This window comes from Carassius carassius, chromosome 39, assembly GCF_963082965.1.
Source record: "Carassius carassius chromosome 39, fCarCar2.1, whole genome shotgun sequence".
NCBI classification, from domain to species: Eukaryota; Metazoa; Chordata; class Actinopteri; order Cypriniformes; family Cyprinidae; genus Carassius; species Carassius carassius.
In genome coordinates, this window is record NC_081793.1 from 84,891 (window position 1) to 107,930 (window position 23,040).

Consider the following 23,040-nt stretch of genomic DNA (forward strand, 5'->3'; position numbering starts at 1 on the left):
TGTGTTTTTTATTTATTATAATGTTTTTTTTTATGTAAAATGTTTTTTTTTGTTGTTGTTTTCCTTCTTGTCTTTATTTACAACATTTAGCAAATTAATCAAAACAAAATAAAACTGATCTGCAGGTACATTTAGTGCTTTGATGTCCTATTTAGCATGGAGTGAACGTGTCTGGGTCAGTGTCAAGTCAAGTCAAGTCAAGTCACCTTTATTTATATAGCACTTTAAACAAAATACATTGCGTCAAAGCAACTGAACAACATTCATTAGGAAAACAGTGTGTCAATAATGCAAAATGATAGTTAAAGGCAGTTCATCATTGAATTCAGTGATGTAATCTCTGTTCAGTTAAATAGTGTCTGTAATGGCAAAAAACAATGTTGGGTTTTCCCTGTAACCCCCTGTTATTGTTTCCAACCACCTGGAGAATGCGCGTACAGGGTCAGACTCACAGCCCGAATCCAAGAAGATCCAAATGTTGTCATGGAATGTTTGTTGATATTTATTGCAAATAAACAAAGTACAAAACAAAAAATGTGAACTGATTTAAATGACTTTAAATATTCCTTTGTAGCGCTTAGAGTTTAGCTTTCTCCTATAAGCAAAAGCTCCGGCAACAGATCCAGGCCGAGGTCAAAGACTGTATCTGCTGGCACGCCTTCTCCTCGTCATGCTCTGAACGCTCCAATTTCTATGATAGCGCCCTCTCCTGGCTGTAGAAGATATACTACTCAAATGCAATAGAAAGGACAACTATAGGTAAATTATGAAACCAAAAAATAAACTCAAATGCGGCTCCTACACACCGGCCCCTAATTGTTCTCTATAGAATCAATTATTTAAAATACATTTTTAAAAAAAGGAGCCAGAAATCAATAATCTCTTAATGCTTTAGAAAAAATATGTATATATGTATACATTACATCCCTTACTTGTGATCTTTAGGAGGCGCCGGACACTCTTCAGTCTCCAGAATTCGGCACAGCTTGGTAATGGGCCTGTCAAGGATTGAAGTCTGTGTCTGGAGCTTCACAGATCGGACCAGCCCATTTCGATCAGGCTTGGTCTCTAGAACTCTTCCTAATGGCCATGATCCTCTAGGAGCAGTGGGGTCAACCACTAGAACCAGATCTCCAACATTCAGGTTCTTTTTCACTACAGTCCATTTTTGCCTTTCCTGGAGTAGAAGAAGGTATTCTTTGGTCCATCTATGCCAGAAAAGATCTGCCATGTACTGAACCTGTTTCCAGCGGCGTCTAGCATAAAGGTCTGATTTCAGGAAGATTCCAGGAGGCATAATGGGCTGGGTTTTTAGGAGGAGGATGTGGTTTGGGGTCAGCGGTTCCAGGTCATATGGGTCTGAGGACACTGTGGAGAGAGGTAGGTTGTTTAGAATAGCCTCTACCTCACAAAATAGAGTTTGAAGACCCTCATCATCGATGGACTGTTGATGGAGTGTGGAGTTCAGCACGTAACGAACAGATCTTATAAGCCTTTCCCAGACTCCGCCATGGTGCGATGCTGCTGGTGGGTTGAAACTCCATTCGATTCCATCAGGAAGCAGGGCATCCTGGATCTTTGACTTGTCCAGCATCATCAGAGCTTTCTTGAGCTCCACCTGAGCACCCACCAGGTTCGTTCCGTTGTCATTTATTTGCAATCAAGTCAACGATATCGCTATAGATGAAGTGACCCCAACTAAGCAAGCCAGAGGCGACAGCGGCAAGGAACCGAAACTCCATCGGTGACAGAATGGAGAAAAAAACCTTGGGAGAAACCAGGCTCAGTTGGGGGGCCAGTTCTCCTCTGACCAGACGAAACCAGTAGTTCAATTCCAGGCTGCAGCAAAGTCAGATTGTGCAGAAGAATCATCTGTTTCCTGTGGTCTTGTCCTGGTGGTCCTCTGAGACAAGGTCTTTACAGGGGATCTGTATCTGGGGCTCTAGTTGTCCTGGTCTCCGCTGTCTTTCAGGGCAGGAGGGGTCCTTTCTAGGTGCTGATCCACCATCTGGTCTAGATACGTACTGGATCCGGGTGACTGCAGTGACCCTCTGATCTGGACACAGACTGGATCTGGTGGCTACGGTGACCTCGGAATAAGAGAGAAACAGACAAATATTAGCGTAGATGCCATTCTTCTAATGATCTAGCAAGTACATCGAGTGTTAATGGAAGTGTTCCCGGTTCCGGTTTACCTACTTAATGCAGCCTAAAAATCCTTTAACAGATTTGGATATTAAAAGCATATTAGTATGTGTAAGCCCGGTTAAAGAGATGGGTCTTTAATCTAGATTTAAACTGCAAGAGTGTGTCTGCCTCCCGAACAATGTTAGGTAGGTTATTCCAGAGTTTAGGCGCCAAATAGGAAAAGGATCTACCGCCCGCAGTTGATTTTGATATTCTAGGTATTATCAAATTGCCTGAGTTTTGAGAACGTAGCGGACATAGAGGATTATAATGTAAAAGGAGCTCATTCAAATACTGAGGTGCAAATCCATTCAGGGCTTAATAAGTAATAAGCAATATTTTAAAATCTATACGATGTTTGATACGGAGCCAGTGCAGTGTTGACAGGACCGGGCTAATATGGTCATACTTCCTGGTTCTAGTAAGAACTCTTGCTGCTGCATTTTGGACTAGCTGTAGTTTGTTTACTAAGCGTGCAGAACAACCACCCAATAAAGCATTACAATAATCTAACCTTGAGGTCATAAATGCATGGATTAACATTTCTGCATATTGAGAGCATAGGCCGTAATTTAGATATATTTTTGAGATGGAAAAATGCAGTTTTACAAATGCTAGAAACGTGGCTTTCTAAGGAAAGATTGCGATCAAATAGCACTCCTAGGTTCCTAACTGATGACGAATAATTGACAGAGCAACCATCAAGTTTTAGACAGTGTTCTAGGTTATTACAAGCAGAGTGTTTAGGTCCTATAATTAACACCTCTATTTTTTCCGAATTTAGCAGTAAGAAATTACTCGTCATCCAGTTTTTTTTAACGACTATGTATTCCATTAGTTTTTCAAATTGGTGTGTTTCACCGAGCCGTGAAGAAATATAGAGCTGAGTATTATCAGCATAACAGTGAAAGCTAACACCATGTTTCCTGATAATATCTCCCAAGGGTAACATATAAAGCGTGAAGAGTAGCGGCCCTAGTACTGAGCCTTGAGGTACTCCATACTGCACTTGTGATCGATATGATACATCTTCATTCACTGCTACGAACTGATGGCGGTCATATAAGTACGATTTAAACCATGCTAATGCACTTCCATTGATGCCAACAAAGTGTTCAAGTCTATGCAAAAGAATGTTTTGGTCAATTGTGTCAAACGCAGCACTAAGATCCAATAAAACTAATAGAGAAATACACCCACAATCAGATGATAAGAGCAGATCATTTGTAACTCTAAGGAGAGCAGTCTCAGTACTATTATACAGTCTAAATCCTGACTGGAAATCCTCACATATACCATTTTTCTCTAAGAAGGAATATAATTGTGAGGATACCACCTTTTCTAGTGTCTTGGACAGAAAAGGGAGATTCGAGATTGGTCTATAATTAACTAGTTCTTTGGGGTCAAGCTGTGGTTTTTTGATGAGCAGTCTCAGTACTATGATACGGTCTAAATCCTGACTGGAAATCCTCACATATACCATTTTTCTCTAAGAAGGAATATAATTGTGAGGATACCACCTTTTCTAGTATCTTGGACAGAAAAGGGAGATTCGAGATTGGTCTATAATTAACTAGTTCTTTGGGGTCAAGCTGTGGTTTTTTGATGAGAGGCTTAATAACAGCCAGTTTGAAGGTTTTGGGGACATATCCTAATGACAATGAGGAATTAATAATAGTCAGAAAACCGTCAGTGTCGATCAAATTGCTGAAATGTCTGTGACATTGCTAAACAATCCTGCGCAGAGCTTTTCCATCTTATCCCGAGAGAGAATACAAGGTTTTGGCTTAAAACAAACATGGTCAGAAAAAAATCAGTTCACTGGCAAATAACTTAAAAAAACTCACTTAACAAAAAATATGTGTTGATTTTAAGAATGTTCAGATATTTGTCCTGGAAAACAATACACAAATACTGAGCAAGAGCGGTGTATGTACTGTAATTAGATGTCCTACGGTGCTCACAGAGAACTCGACCACGGCTCAGTCACAGCATCATTTATTGCAGGACGGGTTGAACTGTGGGCTTCAGTGGGGAATTGCATTTCCATACATGTAGGACTACTGTGACATTTCACAATAAAATGTTAACCATTTTTGTAAGTTGCTAAATGCCAAACCCCAGTGGTTTTCCAGCTCTGCCTTCATCAAAACGGAGAAGGGCAAGCGAAATGGATTCAAACTGTCAGTGAGGTCTGGCCCCACAAGACTATATCATTATATCCCTGTTTCAAAAGCAGTGTCATAGCTCTGCATTTTGAGCAGGTGCATAAACTCGACCAGCGTCCGGAAGGAAATGTGAGGTTCTTGTACTCTTCTCCCTCCTGCTGGTGTCTCACTCCCTTCCGGCCCCTCATTAGTCAGCCATCACCTCTCAAGTGGCTTTTCCAGACTACACCACCGCTCTCGTCAGGTATTTATCAGGGACGATTGGGTTTTATGTCAAATGCTGCCTGACATTTTAACAAAAGAACTCAGACAGGCAGATGTATTTGGCGGTGCTCTAAGATGTGCTTGGCATGCCGAAAGCTTACTGACCTAAGATTCTGGCACGATGTATTCATAAAGGAGGCAGAAGCTTGTTGTTAATTCTTGTCAACACAGGGCCGGACCGGATGAGACAGAAGGGAATAAGCACTAGAGGCTACACAGCTGTTTATGTAAATGTTCTTGCATGACCTTGTTTACTCACTGCTTATTTTTTTTTGCAATACATTTTTTATTTGGATTAAACTTAGTTTCCACAGGAATCAGAGGTAATGTTAATTATGCTCTCATCTTAAATTAACTTTTAAATTGTTGTCTTATTCCAGGTATCAGCTATATTGGGATAATTTATTACCAAGTCTCATGAGATGTATGATATTACTGCTGTAATTGTTTCAGTGATGTTATCATGAGATTTATTATAAAGCACACCGCCTTCTTGTAAGCTACTTCTGCGCTAATCTTGCACTATCTGATGATACTGTAAAATGAAACGAACCCACAAAGATCTCATGTAAATGATGAAAAACATTCTGATGATGTCGACAAATTTCATTCTCTGGAGGAAAAGCAAGAGAAATGTCAAACGACTGAATCATTGCTTGGCCATCTGGACATTACTATTCAAACTGTTGTAAGGTTACATTAGATATGGAACAGGAGTGTGTGACAATTCATCAGCTATAGGCTCTGGCATTGCCACTGTTGCACTTTCGAAAGGCCAAATCAACAACATTTGCATTGTCTGATTCATACAATGTCAATTTCAGTGCAAAGAGGGGTTGGATATTAAAAATGGTGCACAGTTTATGACTTGTAAAAGTAATTAAAAACTTTGTCATTTTTAATCAGTGCTTGTAGACAGTGCGAGGAGATCAGGTTTCTGGAAGCATCTTGGAGTTGTCTCCACAGTTCTTCTGGATTGAGTCTGTCTCAGTTTCTTCTGTTTCTTCATGTAATCACAGACTGGATGATGATCAGATCAGATGCTGTCAGACTCCTTGTGCAAACAAAAATCTGACTGGATTATTACAATTAATGGCAAAATTATTTTTTTGGTAATGTAAACTGATATTTTGTACTGACACACTACAGCAAAAGATAGACATAACTGACTTAACCATTTTTAACCATTTGTAACCATTTTTTAGCAGCTGATAATAGTAGTGTTCTAATATTTTTGAGCAATACTGTACATAACATACAATATTACTGTTTAGCCTTGGTTAGCAGAAGAGACTACTTTAAACAATTCTAACTTACCAACCCCAAACGTTTGATTGGTATTACAAGATTTTCTTTGAGAATAAAAAAATATTTTATACATTTAATGATTTTATGTTTTTATGTTATTAATGAATATCATTGTACAGTGTATTTGGATTTCCTACTGTAAGTCTGGCCTGTGTTACTTAACTTGCTGTCGTATAGGTTGGCCTGAAAACATTAATGTTGGCCAGAACCCTTTTATAAACAAAAACTATATTACTAAAACTATATTGTGTATATACAGTATACAGTAGGGGTGTAATGGTACTCAGAAGTCACAGTTCAGTACATACCTCTATTCTGGGGCCATAATTTGATACGAGTTCAGTATAACTGGACATTTTTAATTTATTTATAAAATATAAATAAATAAATAAATAAATAAATAAATAAATGCGTGCTACATGTACTATTACACCCCTAATATACAGACTACAGGTTATTGAGTAAAAACACCTCCATCTCATCGAATAACAGTATTGACTCTGTTTTATTGAAACGGGTCTTCAATCATCTGAGCTTCATGACAGATGTAAATGGATGTTAAACTAGTCATTCTAATGCATTTTTAAACAGGGACAACATATCCAGACGAGTATGACACTGTGCTTCCTCTAGTATTCATCCATTTATCTCGGGCGCTTCATGAGCCCATCTTTGCCGGCTCAGAAAGACTGCCATTCATCACCACTCACACACTGTGGTCCATCGCAGCCCATCACAGAGCCATCGGCCGCCAGCCACATCAGCCTCCCACCACACAAAACACACACACACACACACACACACACACACACACACACACACACACACACACACACACACACACGTGCACAGACTTCATGACAGATGACAGAGCAACTTCAGTCCTGTAACAGAGCTCCTGAGAGCAAGGAAAATAAAAATGTCAACTGGTGAAGCAGCCTTAACGCCTCTCAGTGACGTGCCGATGATGATGATGATGAACTCTGAACTAATGCACATCGTCATATGTAGCGCGTCCATTATTGCCACAATCGTCAATTTAGTAAATGACACGTTTTGCTTTTCTGCAGCTTTTGGTGAGTGATGGAGCAGTGCATCGCTCCATGTTTGGATGTGTGGCCATCATTCAATAACTGTGCCTGCATGAGCGTTTAACAAAAGTGGTCATTCTGCCAAGTGCCAATTTGAAAATGTACAGTACTCTTTCAAAGAATAATACATAATTAGTGTTTTCAAGTATCTTGTCAGTGATTTTGAGCAAATATTGTATAAATGAGTATGTTTACAATAATAACAATAAGCAATTGCTTTTATTAACTTAAATATTTTTTAAAAGCTGGTCGACCACTAATATTGACTGTACATGTGTTGTGTGTTGCTGATGTTTCTTTTATCATATGCTTTATATGCACTATATAGCCAAATATATAGTATGTGGACGTCTTCTAATGAACAGGTTTGGCTGTTTTAGGTACACAAATTATTAACATGCGTGAAATCAAACATTATTTTTTTATTTGGCAATGATCAAAAAGGTGATAATAACGGACCTTGATGTAGACTCATAGAAAGGTTTAGTGAGTCTGGTGTTTAAAGGATTGAATATCCTGCACCATTCATCACAGAAATCAAGAGCAGCAAAGGAGGAGCTACTCCCTATTTAAAGCCTGGGGTTTTGGAATGAAATCGTAAACAAGCACATATTTGTAGTGCACATACATTTGGTCATGTAGTGCATGTTACAACGCTTATCTTTGCTATTAATGTGCTTCCCATTTTGCTAAAGGCCATTTCTCCCATTGAAGTGATCACACTCTGGATTAGATTTGATCATGCTTGCCTTTATTTTGCAACCAAATCAGACTTGTCATTGCTTTTTCTGCAGGAGCCCATCAACATAATTACAACCATCTTGTTCTCAGTAGCCCAACTCGAACACCTAAAAATGGTAAGGACCTTGTTCCTCATCTAACAGCACCATTTCACCGGGAAAATATTACTATCGAGTGCTTTTCATTGATTGTTTGTGTTCGCATGCCTTCAAGATCAGCTGGTTCCATGAGAAAAGATTAATGATGTTGTCCATCCTCATCATCATCTCTACCATAAAAAAACAACTAAGACCTTGATTTGAGTTCATGTTCTGGAGAGGACGCAATTTACAGCCAGCCATGCAGTTACTGTGTTTTCCTTAGCCTCTCTGACATGTAAAATCTTATAAGTCTGACACCTGGAGCCTCATATTATATTTCTGTGACCTGAAAAGAAAACCTTTATAGCTCTGCATGCCCAATTTTTCAAAGCATTATCCCATCTGTGTTCAAAGGACACCATCCGTTCAAGCTCATGCCTCAAAACTCTCATCATCTGCCCCCAGAATGTTTTATTGAACGCTCTATGAGAGCAGGGCTCGGGCTGCTGTTGCTGTAATGTGCAGCTGAAAAGCCTCTCACTAGTGATCAGAAATGGCTCAGATTGTTCGCACTGATTAAATTTCTTCCATTGGTGAAGCACTTGAGTCTGGCTTGGATTGGTGGAGGATAGGAGTCTAACGATGGATGATTTCTCTGAAGCATCGGTCAGCCTGCCATCTTTTGAGCATCTAAACACAGGATGCATGGAATATAAATGGCAGTGTTGGGGAAGCTACTCTGAAACTGTAGCTTGACCAGCTACAAGCTACTCATAAATTGAAGTAGTTAAGCTACATTCAAGCTACCCTTCTGAAAAAGTAGCTAGCTACACTACAAGTTGCTGTCAATAAGTAGCTAGTATTATTTATTTTTTTATTAACATGACAAATAACTAAATAATAAAATGAAGAATTAAAATGAGGTTCTAAATAAATTATAATGAAGTTATTAGTAAAATATTTGGGGTTTAAAACAACATACTATAATGCAATCATGAATTCAAAGAATAGGGTGAATTCAGGTTGATTAGGACACTTATCCAGGCCATTTCAATGACAAAAAGTGTCCCAATCATTTGATTTTGTAAACAATTCGACACACAATAATGAAATACTGTTAAATAGTTATTTTAATTATGTTAGTATATTGCAACAAACGTAACACCAATCCAAGAACAAAATGTATGCAACTTAAACTGGACACTGAATCCCACCGCGACCATCCTTTGCCAAATGACAAGCACACTACTATATTGTGATTTTATTTTTCTGTTCATTTAGTGTTCATTACAAAACTGTGGGGGGTCAGTGACCGTTCATCATTGTAAAATAGACATTTGATCTTGAGTATAATAAAGAAGAAAAATTAATCAGTTTAAAAAGGTTATTATTCACCTGCTTTATGTGCTTTCTTCAATGTAGAGCACATTTTAATCTTTGATTTGCACTAAACTACAGTTGATTTATGCAAAACATCCACTTCTATACATCCTTTTCAATATCATCAGACAATCTCTTGTCGGTGGAACAAATTTAGTTTGTGATCTAGTCAGAAGAAGATGCTGCACTGCTTCAATACATTACAAGCTCATGACTCGTCAGAATGCAAAACGGAATATAGCGTTTGGTCCCGCTACATCGCTACTTCAGGAAAAAGTAGTTAGCTACAGGAAAAGCCACAATGTTTTAAAAGTAGCGTCACAACTGTAAAGCTACTGAAAAATGTAGTTAAGCTAGTAGTTTAGCTAATTGTAGCTAAATTCTAGCTACTCCCCAATACTGATTAATGGTCAGTTCGCACAGGATAAGGAATCCTAGTAAAACTACCTGAAGTGGGAGGGGGTAACTTGATTTACACACTGCTATGACCTCAGTCATCATGTGTGCCACATTTACTGATTTATTAATTAAAATCTGATCTGAATGGTATGTGGAAAACACTTGAGATTTGCCACAGACTTGTCCCACTGCCTGGAATACAACTGAATGCTTCTTCAAGCGCTCTCAAACTTAGACTGTGGAAAACTACTTTTAAACATGAAATGACAGAATACTTACATACTTATTTACAGCTGGTCTACTCGCATGGGATTAGCATTACTGGAGGTGATTTGTACAGACCTATTTACAGATGGTAAAAGTCACTGTATTCTTTGCTAACATTATCCGTAATGATTACTGAGATGGCACATTCGTACAAGACTAAAATCACTGAGAAGCTCTGGTAATAAATATGTTACCTCACCTCTCCATGTAAAATCAACTCCATCTAAACAGGGTTTCAGCAAACCTCAATCTGTCTAGAAACATATGCAACTAAAAATAGCATTTAACAAAATAACATACACGCACACATTACATATAGTTCAATAATAGTAAATCTTTGTTGGTTTTCAGTGATAATTGCCCACTCTGGATCCTAGAGTGTTTCTGGCAGACAGAATGATGTCTATATGCAGAACGGTTTTGAAGTTCCCTCACCTGCAAACACAGTCCTTAAAACATGCTCCACAAATCTCTAGCATCCGCATCAAATATTCTCATAGTATGTCTGGTTACACCACACTGTTGCTGTGAAACTCATCACATTGTTTGGTCCCTGTTCTCTACAGCTGGTGCAAATAGTCACTCTTACAAAAAGCTCTCTCCACATAGTGCTATTATTGAACTGCGTTCTTTTTCCCTTGAATTGACCAGCTCACAGATCTCTAAGGCATGGTGAGTTATCTTGAACCTCATTCATTCTCTTCCTCCTCCCTCCAGTGAAGATGAATGTTTTCCACTTCACAAACCCCATGGCATGAACTGAGCGAGTGCAAAATGCTGTTGTGTAAACACTGCTTGTCCTTCGTACCCCCCCACCCGTCCGGTCCACCTGCAGACTGAGCTCCCTGGCTCTCTGGAGTGTTGTTGCGTCCGCCCTGTACTGTTGCACTAGTCTCTGTCCTGCTTTTAACCAGGGCTTGATCCTCAGCCTTCCCAGACTCAGACTGGTGTTACGGGCACGCAGGGGCTGCCGCACACATCACATCACACCAGTCACCAAACCGCTCCTCCATTATCAATGCGACGGCTGATCTAATGCTATTGGTCACTGTGGCCCTGCAACTCTGGTCTTTTTCTAGCCACTTAATCCCCGTCATCACTCCTAACAGTAATGTCTTCCAACATGTCAAATGTGTGCAGAAAACCTGACAACAGAGCTTCTGATTGACAATGGAGATGTTTGTATTTGTGATTTTGACTTTGCCCAGATAAAGATTGGATGGTTTGTTTTGTCTTGCCCACAGAGAGCACCCGGATGAACAATATCCTCACCTCACAAACCGAGCCGTACGACCTATCCTTCTCACGCTCCTTCCAGAGCCTATCCCACCTACCCCCATCCTACGAATCTGCTGTGAAAGCTGACCTCAACAAATGCTCCTCACTCAAGAGACTAAGTATGTCCTCAGCTTTGCTAAGCATGATCTCTCTTTAGTGGGCTCTAGTGATTTCTGACAGTTTAGCCTTAACACATATTGCTCTATCTGTTTTATTTTCAGCTAATCTTTCAAATATAGTTCAGTTCGTTAACATTAGTTACACTGAAAATTAAAGTCCCAGTTGTGAGATCTAGAGTTGCCATTACAAAAAATGCTGATGTGTTACTTTTCTCTTGAGATATTTTTTCTATTCATTTTATCAAGTATATTTTATTATATTATAAAGGAATAATTCACAATAAGTTTCCATTTGTTAACAATAATTATGAATATTTTGAAATAAGGTCTTAATGTTATGAGAAAGCAGTCGCAGTTGTGAGATGCAGAGTATCAAATAATTTTCTCTTTATGTAATTATATTTTAACACTTTACAGTTAGGATCATTTTGCTGTTGATGCAAGAGTGCACAACATTTTATTAAAAGCACTCATTGATTCACATTAATTTCTGCCATTCGAGTTGTATGAGTTAAGAGTATTGTATTAAGAACGAGCATGGATTAACAACGATGAAAGGGATATTTTTTTTAATTAACATTAACCCAGATCATGAAACCTGAATCCAGAGGTGGTCAAATCTGGTCTGTAACTGGTTTTTAATATGGAAGATTTAGCATCTGTGGTGACCGTCTCGTCATTCAGCGCGTTTTATTTTCTGTCCGCTGTGCAAGCTAAAAGCCAATAACAAGTTAATAACAAGCTGTAAACGTAAGATAATACAGGGTGTGGCGGCATCTCTTATGCCAGCGCTCACAGCTCAACGCCGAAATCAGAGCCTTCATTTCATCTCATCAGGACTGTTGTCCTCAGCAGGCGGACATACATTATTTGTCCTCAAAAGGTGGCAATTACCACTACTATGGATTAGATTAGAATCTGATATCACTAAGTAAAGCTTTCTCGTGGCCTTAGCCCTATCCTATTGATTCAGTTAGTGGCAGGTTCTTTCACTGTGTAATAAGGTCTCTGCTCGTTATATTCCCTAAGTGAAGAGTACAGTCCCCTGAGGCTTGTGTAATTGCATAAAGAACGCCTCAGATCACTTGTGGCCCTGAACCCAGCCAAGGCCAGGGAAACTGACAGCCTCACTCATCTGTAGCTCTTCCGCTTCCGCCGAGCCTCCACCAGCGAAAAACATGCAATCATACACTAAACTATTCAGGGCAGCAGACCCTCCTGCTGCAGCACCTCCATCGAATCTCAGATATTTGGTCCTGAAGCAAGTTATTTGTTGTAGGGTGTTGCCGAAAGGCTAAGCTGTTTCTTTTGGAGCTTCAGTGGTGTTAGGCACTGACAGATCTTGTTGGATGTTGGATGCAGCCAGCAGGAAGGAGCGTGTGGTACAGTCCTGTTAATACTGTGTCCAGCATTCTCCTGATTATTATTTTGCTTATAAACACAAACCTTTAAGAGGAGACTTCTTTATGAAGAAGATTAATTTAACACCATAAACAGATTATGTGCCATTAATATTCATAATTCCCCACATAACACAGAGTTCGTCCTTTCTCCAAGCGTGGGATAAATGGTGTTATTTAGCTCTTTTATCTCCTAGCAAACTGAATCTAATCTCCTGAAGATACCCTGTTTCAGATGTCCTACTAATATGAGTGCCACTACCTCGGGCTGTTAATTATTGTGCAATTTTTGTATTTTTCTCAAAACTCTCACAGTTATTCGATTAATTCTTACTAATATAAAGATTTGTGGCTGTAATTTTGTTTGATACGCTCCTTTATTGCATTCACTTCAATATTACTGGGCTCTAAATGTGTGGAGAAATCCATCAAGTGTAACTGAGATCTCAAGGGCATTAGTTCCCCCAGAATATATTCATTACACCTCCGAGCAGTGGATAATTTCATTATTTCCAGTTCCAATCACACAGTTTGTGACAGTACAGTCCGGACTTTCCTAAATGTGTTTGTGTCCTGAAGCTCTCAAGCTGTGATTCATTATGAGTCTTGTAGGCAAAATAAAGTCTTTGGGATTGAAAGTATCTTATTACTTGACTTTAGGGTTGCAAAGTGGCAGAACATTTCCGGTAAATTTCTGAAAACTTTCCGTATATTTCTGCAAGTTTCCAAAAAATCCTGGTATGTTTCCAAAATTTCTGGTAGGTTTCCACCTCTTTGCAACCATACTTGACACTGATCACTACTCGCTGTAGTTTAAATGGCTTGCAAAACTATTTTACTTCTGTAATCTTATGCAGTTCCAAGCAAAAAAGGATGTTCAGCGTGAAAAACTATGTGTAACTATGTTGAATTAATTCTCATTAATTCCAACTACAGTAACTCTCTAACTGTTTTCTGTTTTTGGTTACAGAGTATGAAATAACATAACTTTTGATTTCATGTTGACTTGAATGGTCTGAAACTAACACTGCTTGTGCTTTCATGCAGCAGATAAGGATGGTGATGACTACTACAGCCGGAAAAGGCATCTTCCAGACCTAGCAGCACAAGAAACTCTTCCCTTGCACATAATCAAGATTAACCAGGAGTCCCAGAGCAGCCAGCAGCAGCAAACGCCCTGCCAGCGTCCCCGCAGGGTTCAGAGGGCCATGTCCCAGGACCGCGTACTGTCCCCCGAGCGCAGCCATGCAAACGACTACCCCATGTCTCCCTACAGCATCTCCCCATATGGTGGTCGCATCATCTCTGATGAGCAGCTCCTGTCAGCTGAGCGCCTGCGCTCCCACGAGCGGCTCATCTCACAAGAACGCCACAACTCCCAGGACCGCATCCACACACAGGACCACTTGATGTCACAGGAGCGCCTTCACTCTCAGGAACGCCTGCATTCCCAGGACCGCTTCTATTCCCAAGACCGCCTCTACTCACTGGACCGCCTTCACTCCAAGGATCCGCTGATCTCCCCTGACAAGATGATGTCAATCAAGCGCTCCGGGTTCCACAGCGACAAGTCCATGTCCAGAGCCATATCCCACACGGACGTGTTTATGCCCACCACACCCATCCTGGACCACTACAAGATGACAAAAATGCACTCACATCCCAGTGCCTCGAACAACACCCCACAGAACTCTGCAACCATGAACCAGACGGCCTCCAAGAGGCAGGTCTTTGCCTCACGCCGAACGCAAACGGTGGAGCAGCTGCACTACGTCCCACAGCAGCATCACCATCACTACCGCACAGGGAGCAAGACCGAAGTAACTGTTTAACCGCTTGCAAACTTGTGGACAGTTGAGCCAGACTAGACTCAGAACCGGTCCTTTCCAGCAGTTCTCCAGTGACTGACCCAGCAACTCTAGAATCAACACTGAGACGATTCTGTGTGCATATCTATTCATTTATATGGGTTTATTGATCACTAATATGGAAGGACTCACTTGCCGGATTCAGCGTTCGTAAGGGCTTTGCATGGGGAGTCTCACAGAGTGTCACAAATAAGAACGTACGATAAAAGGTATGGACATGGAGCAGGACTGTATAAATTTGTATATATATATATATGTATATATATATACAAATACTGTTTGTACTCCCAAACCTAGGCAATAGCTTTGGAGTTTCACATGATTTTCGCACATTTCTTTTGGTGCCTCTACAAAAACGTTCCATTTCAACGATTAAGTGGTTTTGTGGGTTAAAAAGCACAATCAAGTAAAAGTAGCGTTTTGCTCTGTTCTGTTAATTCATTCGGTTTGTGATGGCTAGCACGCATCAGTTTGTTCTTCATTTAATGTCCATTAAACGTTTTGTGAAGATGATTGTAAATAAGCTCCTTTAGCCACAGTAAATGGACAAGTCTGCTATGGTTGGCAGTTGTATTACTGTAGTTTGATTTTTAGAGAGTCAAGACTTTGGAACTATAGACAACCCACTAACCCAGTGTTGGACCATTTAAAGTAATATTATACTGTATTTGTGTCCTTTCAAATGTGTTTGTAGAATGGGAATCAGGCGAATGTTACAAAAATACAACTGTTGATATCTGGCTGTAGACTGTGTTGCAGTGACTCACAAGACAAAGGAGTATACTATGCTCATTGAAGTAGCTTCAAATAAACCGTCCTAATTTTTCTAAACATAAAAATGAATGTTAAAAAGGTTTGTGAACCTCAACTGAAATACAGTATCCGAATGAGCTTCATGATATAGAAAACAGCTAAATTCAGTGAATAAAGATAAGCTAGTATTAAGAAAACAAGGTTAGGCTTAGTTATAGTTCATCCTAAAATATACTGGGGTGTATGATGAACGTCACCTGACCAAAACAAGTCTCATCCACTTATGCCAATTTCTATGGATTTTTTAGGTAATCAGCCAACCTAGTTAGCTTGTTTTTTATCGTTGCTGTTTTGTTAAATTTTAATATCTGAGTTAGAGCAAAGAAGAACAATAAAAACTTTTTGATATCAATCTGTGTATGTCTGCATATATCAAAGAAGATCATAACCCATGTTCATCACATATGCAGATTGATATCGAAAAGTTTTTACTTAAGATAAACCAGCTCCACATTTTCCGAAGCACATACAAAAGACCTGGAGCCTAATTTCTAAATTGTTGCATAGAAGTGAAATGTGGCCAGAAAATTTTCTCTATGCACTCCACAGAAGAAAGTTATACATGCTTTTTAAAATACAAGTTGCACATAACAAATGTCTGTTTTCTGTAAAAACAGGTTGCATTGCTTCTGGATCAGGGGCCTCGTTTACAAAAAGCGCATTTGTACAGATTTGATCTAAGAGTGTGTGTACGCTAAAATCCTCACCAAAGTTGATATTTAGAAACACAGTCTTTGATGTGAAAAGTGCTAAAGGACAACTTCTGGATCTAAGCAGACGTACGCTCATTTTGGTGTCTGGGTACTGCACGTAATTGGAAATTCTGAATTCTCGCCACTTGCCATTCTCAAGTAAAGGATTTGGATGTTGACTGGTGCTCTATTATGTGTTGATGACATTATTTAGGCATCGTTTACAAGTAGAGATCTGAAACCATTCAGTTGTGCACAATTTCAAGATCATTTGTGATTTATAGATTTCACAAAGAGAGGAGTATGCACATTTTTGGTGTGTATGTTTGTTCTCTGAATCACATGTACACATTCTCTTCAGCGTTTTGCTATGGACGAACTTGCCTGAAGCTTCAGGAAAACAGCAATTAATTTTTAAATATTTTTGGGTATATTTATAAATCATATTATGTTTTAACTTTGGGAACACTTGTGTAAAATAATCTGAGGAAAAGAAATGCAATTACATTACATCCAGAAATCAGAGCAGCACGACAAATCGTCACGTCTTCCCCGTACAGCTCTCATGCAGAGCCAGAAAAAGCCAATGTGTCTTAAAACTAAGCAACCAAATGTGCTTCAGCAACTAGCTGATATTTTGGGTTGTTTTTTTATTTTTTGGATATGTGAATTAACACCCGCTGCTCGCGTAGCAGCTGAAGCTGCATGAACCTCCTTTACATTCATTGGACTTCAAGGGTGAAAATGCAATTCTCACACACAAACAAAGCATTTTGCATTTACATTCCTCATTTGTAAAAGCTTAAGGAGAGAGACGGCCTCCTATCTCAGTTCCCACCTCCCCCCATGTCTTCCCTATCAGCATTTATATGAAAATATGGCACTTAAATGGAGGTCGTGTAGCAGACTGGTCGAAGTAAAAGCAGAAGCATGAGGCGAGTGAAAGCTTCCGTTCTGCAAATGGCTGCTGACTAAAATATTGGTCCCATATAAAATAATGAAAAGCCCTCCAGGTCTCCACTTCTGAGAGCAATGTCTTGTTCAGGCAAAACACAATGTTTCGTACTAAAATTTTTATCCCAGTCAGGTTGAGGTTTAAGGCAGAGGCTCTCCCTGTATGAATTTGTAACATAAATCGTTAATTATTTACGTCTGTCTGTCAGAACAGCCAAGAGCAGAGATGAGAGACGGCTTTTTAACTGCAGTAGATGTGAACGTGCTGGAAAAGGCATTTTTCCATTAAAAACTAACCATTTAGTCTTTGTGCCTGTAAAATAATAAACTGAAAATATTCTCATAAGGGTCAAATACGCCACATTAATCTTTATATTGTGCACGATACTTGTGAATAATACAGGCAACGGTGCATTTCAGAAGCTTTTAAAGAAAACGAAGCAGCTCCAAGTGCTTCCAATCGCTTCCAACAATGTTTACAGAATATTTCAGAAACCAAAAGTGAAGAAATGCTGCGATTCTCTGCAAATTACAGCCTGCTTTAATATTACATACACTGCGCCATTGCTGGCTCTCTCCTAAGTCATTTCTCAATGACTGATCTGTAGCCTAGCAACCAGCATTTCCCATGGAAAAGATTAAAGCTTCCTCCTTTACATTCTGAGCAGGAGTGTGTGATAGATTTCTGCTGTAGCCTGACACTTTGCCCAGTGCATGTACCCAGTGCAAACAACCCCTGTGTTAGGTGAAATATGAATTGTCAGGTGTGAATGGTGGCTGTGACTGCGGGTGGAGACGGGGCTGTTCACATGCAGACTCTTAAATGATTCTGAGTCGGAGAGACCTGCACTTCGCCTGATCTTTGACCTAAACTTCCTTCTTACTTGAAAAGTAAAGTCAAGTCACCTTTATTTATATAGCGCTTTAAACAAAATACATTGCGTCAAAGCAACTGAACAACATTCTTTATGAAAACAGTGTGTCAATAATGCAAAATGACAGTTAAAGGCAGTTCATCATTGAATTCAGTGATGTCATCTCTGTTCAGTTTAAATAGTGTCTGTGCATTCTATGGCAATCAAGTCAACAATATCGCTGTAGATGAAGTGACCCCAACTAAGCAAGACAGAGGCAACTGCGGCAAGGAACCAGAACTCCATCGGTGACAGAATGGAGAAAAAAACCTTGGTAGAAACCAGGATCAGTTGGGGGGCCAATTCTCCTTTGACCAGACGAAACCAGCAGTTTAATTCCAGGCTGCAGTGAAGTCAGATTGTGCAGAAGAATAATCTGTTTCCTGTGGTCTTGTCCTGGTGATCATCTGAGACAAGGTTTTTACAGGGGATCTGTATCTGGGGCTCTAGTTGTCCTGGTCTCCGCTGTCTTTCAGGGATGTAGAGGTCCTTTCTAGGTGCTGATCCAGCATCTGGTCTGGATACGTACTGGATCCGGGTGACTGCAGTGACCCTCTGATCTGGAAACAGACTGGATCTGGTGGCTACGGTGACCTCAGAATAAGAGAGAAACAGACTAATATTAGCGTAGATGCTATTCTTCTAATGATGTAGCAAGTACATCGAGTGTTATGGGAAGTGTTCCCGGTTCCGGTTTACCTAATAAATGCAGCCTAAAAATCCTTAAACAGATTTGGATATTAAAAGCATATTAGTATGTGTAAGCCGGGTCAAAGAGATGGGTCTTTAATCTAGATTTAAACTGCAAGAGTGTGTCTGCCTCCCGAACAATGTTAGGTAGGTTATTCCAGAGTTTAGGCGCCAAATAGGAAAAGGATCTGCTGCCCACAGTTGATTTTGATATTCTAGGTATTATAAAATTGCCTGAGTTTTGAGAACGTAGCGGACGTAGAGGATTATAATGTAAAAGGAGCTCATTCAAATACTGAGGTGCTAAACCATTCAGGGCTTTATAAGTAATAAGCAATATTTTAAAATCTATATGATGTTTGATATGGAGCCAGTGCATTGTTGACAGGACCGGGCTAATTTGGTCATACTTCCTGGTTCTAGTAAGAACTCTTGCTGCTGCATTTTGGACTAGCTGTAGTTTGTTTACTAAGCGTGCAGAACAACCACCCAATAAAGCATTACAATAATCTAACCTTGAGGTCATAAATGCATGGATTAACATTTCTGCATTTGACATTGAGAGCATAGGCCGTAATTTAGATATATTTTTGAGATGGAGAAAATGCAGTTTTACAAATGCTAGAAACGTGGCTTTCTAAGGAAAGATTGCGATCAAATATCACACCTAGGTTCCTAACTGATGACGAAGAATTGACAGAGCAACCATCAAGTCTAAGACAGTGTTCTAGGTTATTACAAGCAGAGTTTTTAGGTCCTATAATTAACACCTCTGTTTTTTCAGAATTTAGCAGTAAGAAATTACTCGTCATCCAGTTTTTTATATCGACTATGCATTCCATTAGTTTTTCAAATTGGTGTGTTTCACCGGGCCGTGAAGAAATATAGAGCTGAGTATCATCAGCATAACAGTGAAAGCTAACACCATGTTTCCTGATGATATCTCCCAAGGGTAACATATAAAGCGTGAAGAGTAGCGGCCCTAGTACTGAGCCTTGAGGTACTCCATACTGCACTTGTGATCGATATGATACATCTTCATTCACTGCTACGAACTGATGGCGGTCATATAAGTACAATTTAAACCATGCTAATGCACTTCCATTAATGCCAAAAAAGTGTTCAAGTCTATGCAAAAGAATGTTGTGGTCAATTGTGTCAAACGCAGCACTAAGATCCAATAAAACTAATAGAGAAATACACCCACGATCAGATGAAAAGAGTAGATCATTTGTAACTCTAAGGAGAGCAGTCTCAGTACTATGATACGGTCTAAATCCTGACTGGAAATCCTCACATATACCATTTTTCTCTAAGAAGGAATATAATAGTGAGGATACCACCTTTTCTAGTATCTTGGACAGAAAAGGGAGATTCGAGATTGGTCTATAATTAACTAGTTCTTTGGGGTCAAGTTGTGGTTTTTTGATGAGAGGCTTAATAACAGCCAGTTTGAAGGTTTTGGGGACATATCCTAATGACAATGAGGAATTAATAATAGTCAGAAGAGGATCTATGACTTCAGGAAGCACCTCTTTTAGGAGCTTAGATGGTATAGGGTCTAACATACATGTTGTTGGTTTAGATGATTTAACAAGTTTATACAATTCTTCCTCTCCTATAGTAGAGAATGAGTGGAACTGTTCCTCAGGAACACTGTGCACTGTTATAGTGCACTGTCTGATGCGATACTGTAGCTGACGGCTGAATGGTTGCAATTTTATCTCTAATAGTATCGGTTTTAGAAGTAAAGTAGTTCATAAAGTCATTACTGCTGTGGTGTTTATTTTTCGTTAATTTAGCCACTGTATTGAATAAATACCTGGGGTTATGTTTGTTTTCTTCTAAAAGAGAAGAAAAGTAGTAATCGGATCTAGCAGTTTTTAATGCTTTTCTGTAGGATAGGTTACTTTCCCGCCAAGCAAAACGAAATACCTCTAGTTTTGTTTTCCTCCAGCTGCGCTCCATTTTTCGGGCTGCTCTCTTTAGGGTGCGAGTATGCTCATTATACCATGGTGTCAAACTGTTTTCCTTAACCTTCCTTAAGCGTAGAGGAGCAAATGTATTTAAAGTGCTAGAAAAGAGAGAGTCCATAGTTTCTGTTACATCATCAAGTTGTTTTGAGGTTTTGGATATGCTAAGAAATTTGGATACATCAGGAAGATAACTTAAAAAGCAGTCTTTTGTGGTAGAATTGATGGTTCTTCCATACTTGTAACAAGAAGTAGAATTTACAATTTTGGCTATATGAAGTTTGCACAAAACTAAATAATGAGATATCATCACTTGGCTGCATAATTTCAACACTATCAACATCAATTCCATGTGACAGTATTAAATCTAGAGTATGATTTTGACAATGAGTAGGTCCTGAAACGTGTTGTCTAACCCCAATAGAGTTCAGAATGTCTATAAATGCTGATCCCAATGCATCTTTTTCATTATCAACAGGGATATTAAAATCACCAACTATTAAAACTTTATCTGCAGCCAGAACTAACTTGGATGTTAAATCACCAAACTCTTTAATAAAGTCTGTATGGTACCCTGGTGGCCTGTATACAGTAGCCAGTACAAACATAACAGTGGATTTATCATTAACATTTGTTTCTCTGGATAATGTTATATGAAGCACCATTACTTCAAATGAGTTATACTTGAAGCCTGCCCTCTGAGAAATCCTGAAAACGTTGTTATAAATTGAAACAACACCTCCCCCTTTGCATTTTAGATGCGGCTCGTGTTTATAACAGTAATCTTGGGGGGTGGACTCATTTAAAATAATGTAATCATCAGGTTTTAGCCAGGTTTCTGTCAAACAGAGCCAGTGATGGTCACTATTCTTTGGACTAGAGTCCGACTTGAGACTCCATTCTCTGGACTTGTGACTCGACTTGGACTCGCGGACTGATGACTCGTACTTGGACTCGGACTCGAGGATATATAAAATCGGACTTGAGCATTCATCACGTTGTTTTTGACTAAATATGTAATTAAACAAATTATATAAGGTGTTACACTTTTCCTGTTTCGTGCCCAAGACCGGTTGGGATCTATTTTTTTCCCTCACAGACACTGCTACCGCTCGCTGTCTTTGCTTGACAACACATTCACTGACGTCACTCACTTTACGCTCGTGCATGATTCGCCGGCTAAATGTTCACATTTGGAAAATGCAGAAAGATGTGCCCCGGATCGTGAACTTCGCCTATACGAATTTTGTATCTAATGCTGGAAAGAGCAGCGCTAAATGTTGTGTGTGTAATCGCACAATCAAGGAAAAGACTGGGACAACTTCAATCTTTAACAGACACCTGTCACGGATGCACCCAGAAAAGTAAGTAAAATGCTTTCCATTGGCTAACGTTAGCTTTTAAAAAAAACTATTATTGACTAATGCATATATGATAAGAAACATGTTGCTTTCTGGCCAGTCGCATGCTGTCACACACACACACATTCACTTGAACAAATAAAAACGCACTCACGTTAAATCACTTGGTCAAGCACATGTTTTAAGTATCTTTAAAATACAGCGTCCTGTAAAATGCACATTTATTTTTTTCGCTGAGTGTATTTCTGTAATACAGTGTTAAAGGATTAGTTCACACAAAAATTACAATTTCCTAATCATTTACTCCTCCCAATGCCATCCAGGATATCCATGGCTTTTTTTCTTCAGTGGAAAATAAATTATGTTTTTTAAGGTAAACATTTCAGAATGTTTTCTTCATATAATGGACTTCAATGCCTACCAACTAAGTTGGTTGCTATTGTTTCCTCAAAAAAGTAAAATCTTTTCCAATACGGGACTCGAGACTCGACTCGGACTCTTCTTTGGTGACTCGGACTTGGACTCGGACTCGAACACTGAGACTCGAGACTCGACTCAGACTCGACAGTTGGTGACTCGACTACAACACTGAACAGAGCACATCCATATTATGATCAGTGATCATATTATTTACAAAAAGTGTTTTCGTAGAAAGGGAACTGATATTCAATAAGCCAAGCTTTATCATTTGTTTATCCATATTGCATCTGTTTTTCATTTGTTGAACCTCAATTAAATTGTTAATCTTAACTTGGTTTGGACGTTTTTTGTATTTTCTAGTTCGGGGAACAGACACAGTCTCTATATTGTGATATCTAGGTGAAAGAGTCTCTATGTGCTGAGAATTAACTGACCTCTGTGACGTGAGGCAGCTAGCAGACGGTCGGTTTAGCCAGTCTGTCTGCTTCCTGACCTGGGCCCCAGTTAGTCAAGTATAAACACTAAGACTATTTGCCATATTTCTAGAGAGAAGAGTGGCGCCACCCCAGGAGGGACGAAGACCATCTCTTTTAAACAGGTCAGGTCTGCCCCAAAAGCTCATCCAATTGTCTATGAAACCTATGTTATTCTGTGGACACCACTTAGACATCCA

General features: G+C 39.4%; 1 protein-coding gene across 6 annotated transcripts in view; it reads left to right on the forward strand.

Moving 5' to 3' along the window:
• The window catches only part of LOC132121147 (protein shisa-6-like), a 71,394-nt gene extending 56,857 nt beyond the window's left edge, over positions 1 to 14,537 (forward strand). For 2 of the 6 annotated variants that reach the window (XM_059530321.1, XM_059530324.1), the window contains 4 exons: positions 7,813 to 7,875; positions 10,537 to 10,557; positions 11,130 to 11,282; positions 13,730 to 14,537. In XM_059530321.1, coding sequence (XP_059386304.1) covers positions 7,813 to 7,875; positions 10,537 to 10,557; positions 11,130 to 11,282; positions 13,730 to 14,514 — 1,022 coding nt within the window. In that variant the 3' untranslated portion in view covers positions 14,515 to 14,537. The remainder of the gene's footprint in view (positions 1 to 7,812; positions 7,876 to 10,536; positions 10,558 to 11,129; positions 11,283 to 13,729) is intronic. The other 4 variants (XM_059530323.1, XM_059530325.1, XM_059530322.1 and 1 more) reach the window with 3 other exon arrangements.
• The last annotated feature ends 8,503 nt before the right edge of the window (positions 14,538 to 23,040 follow it).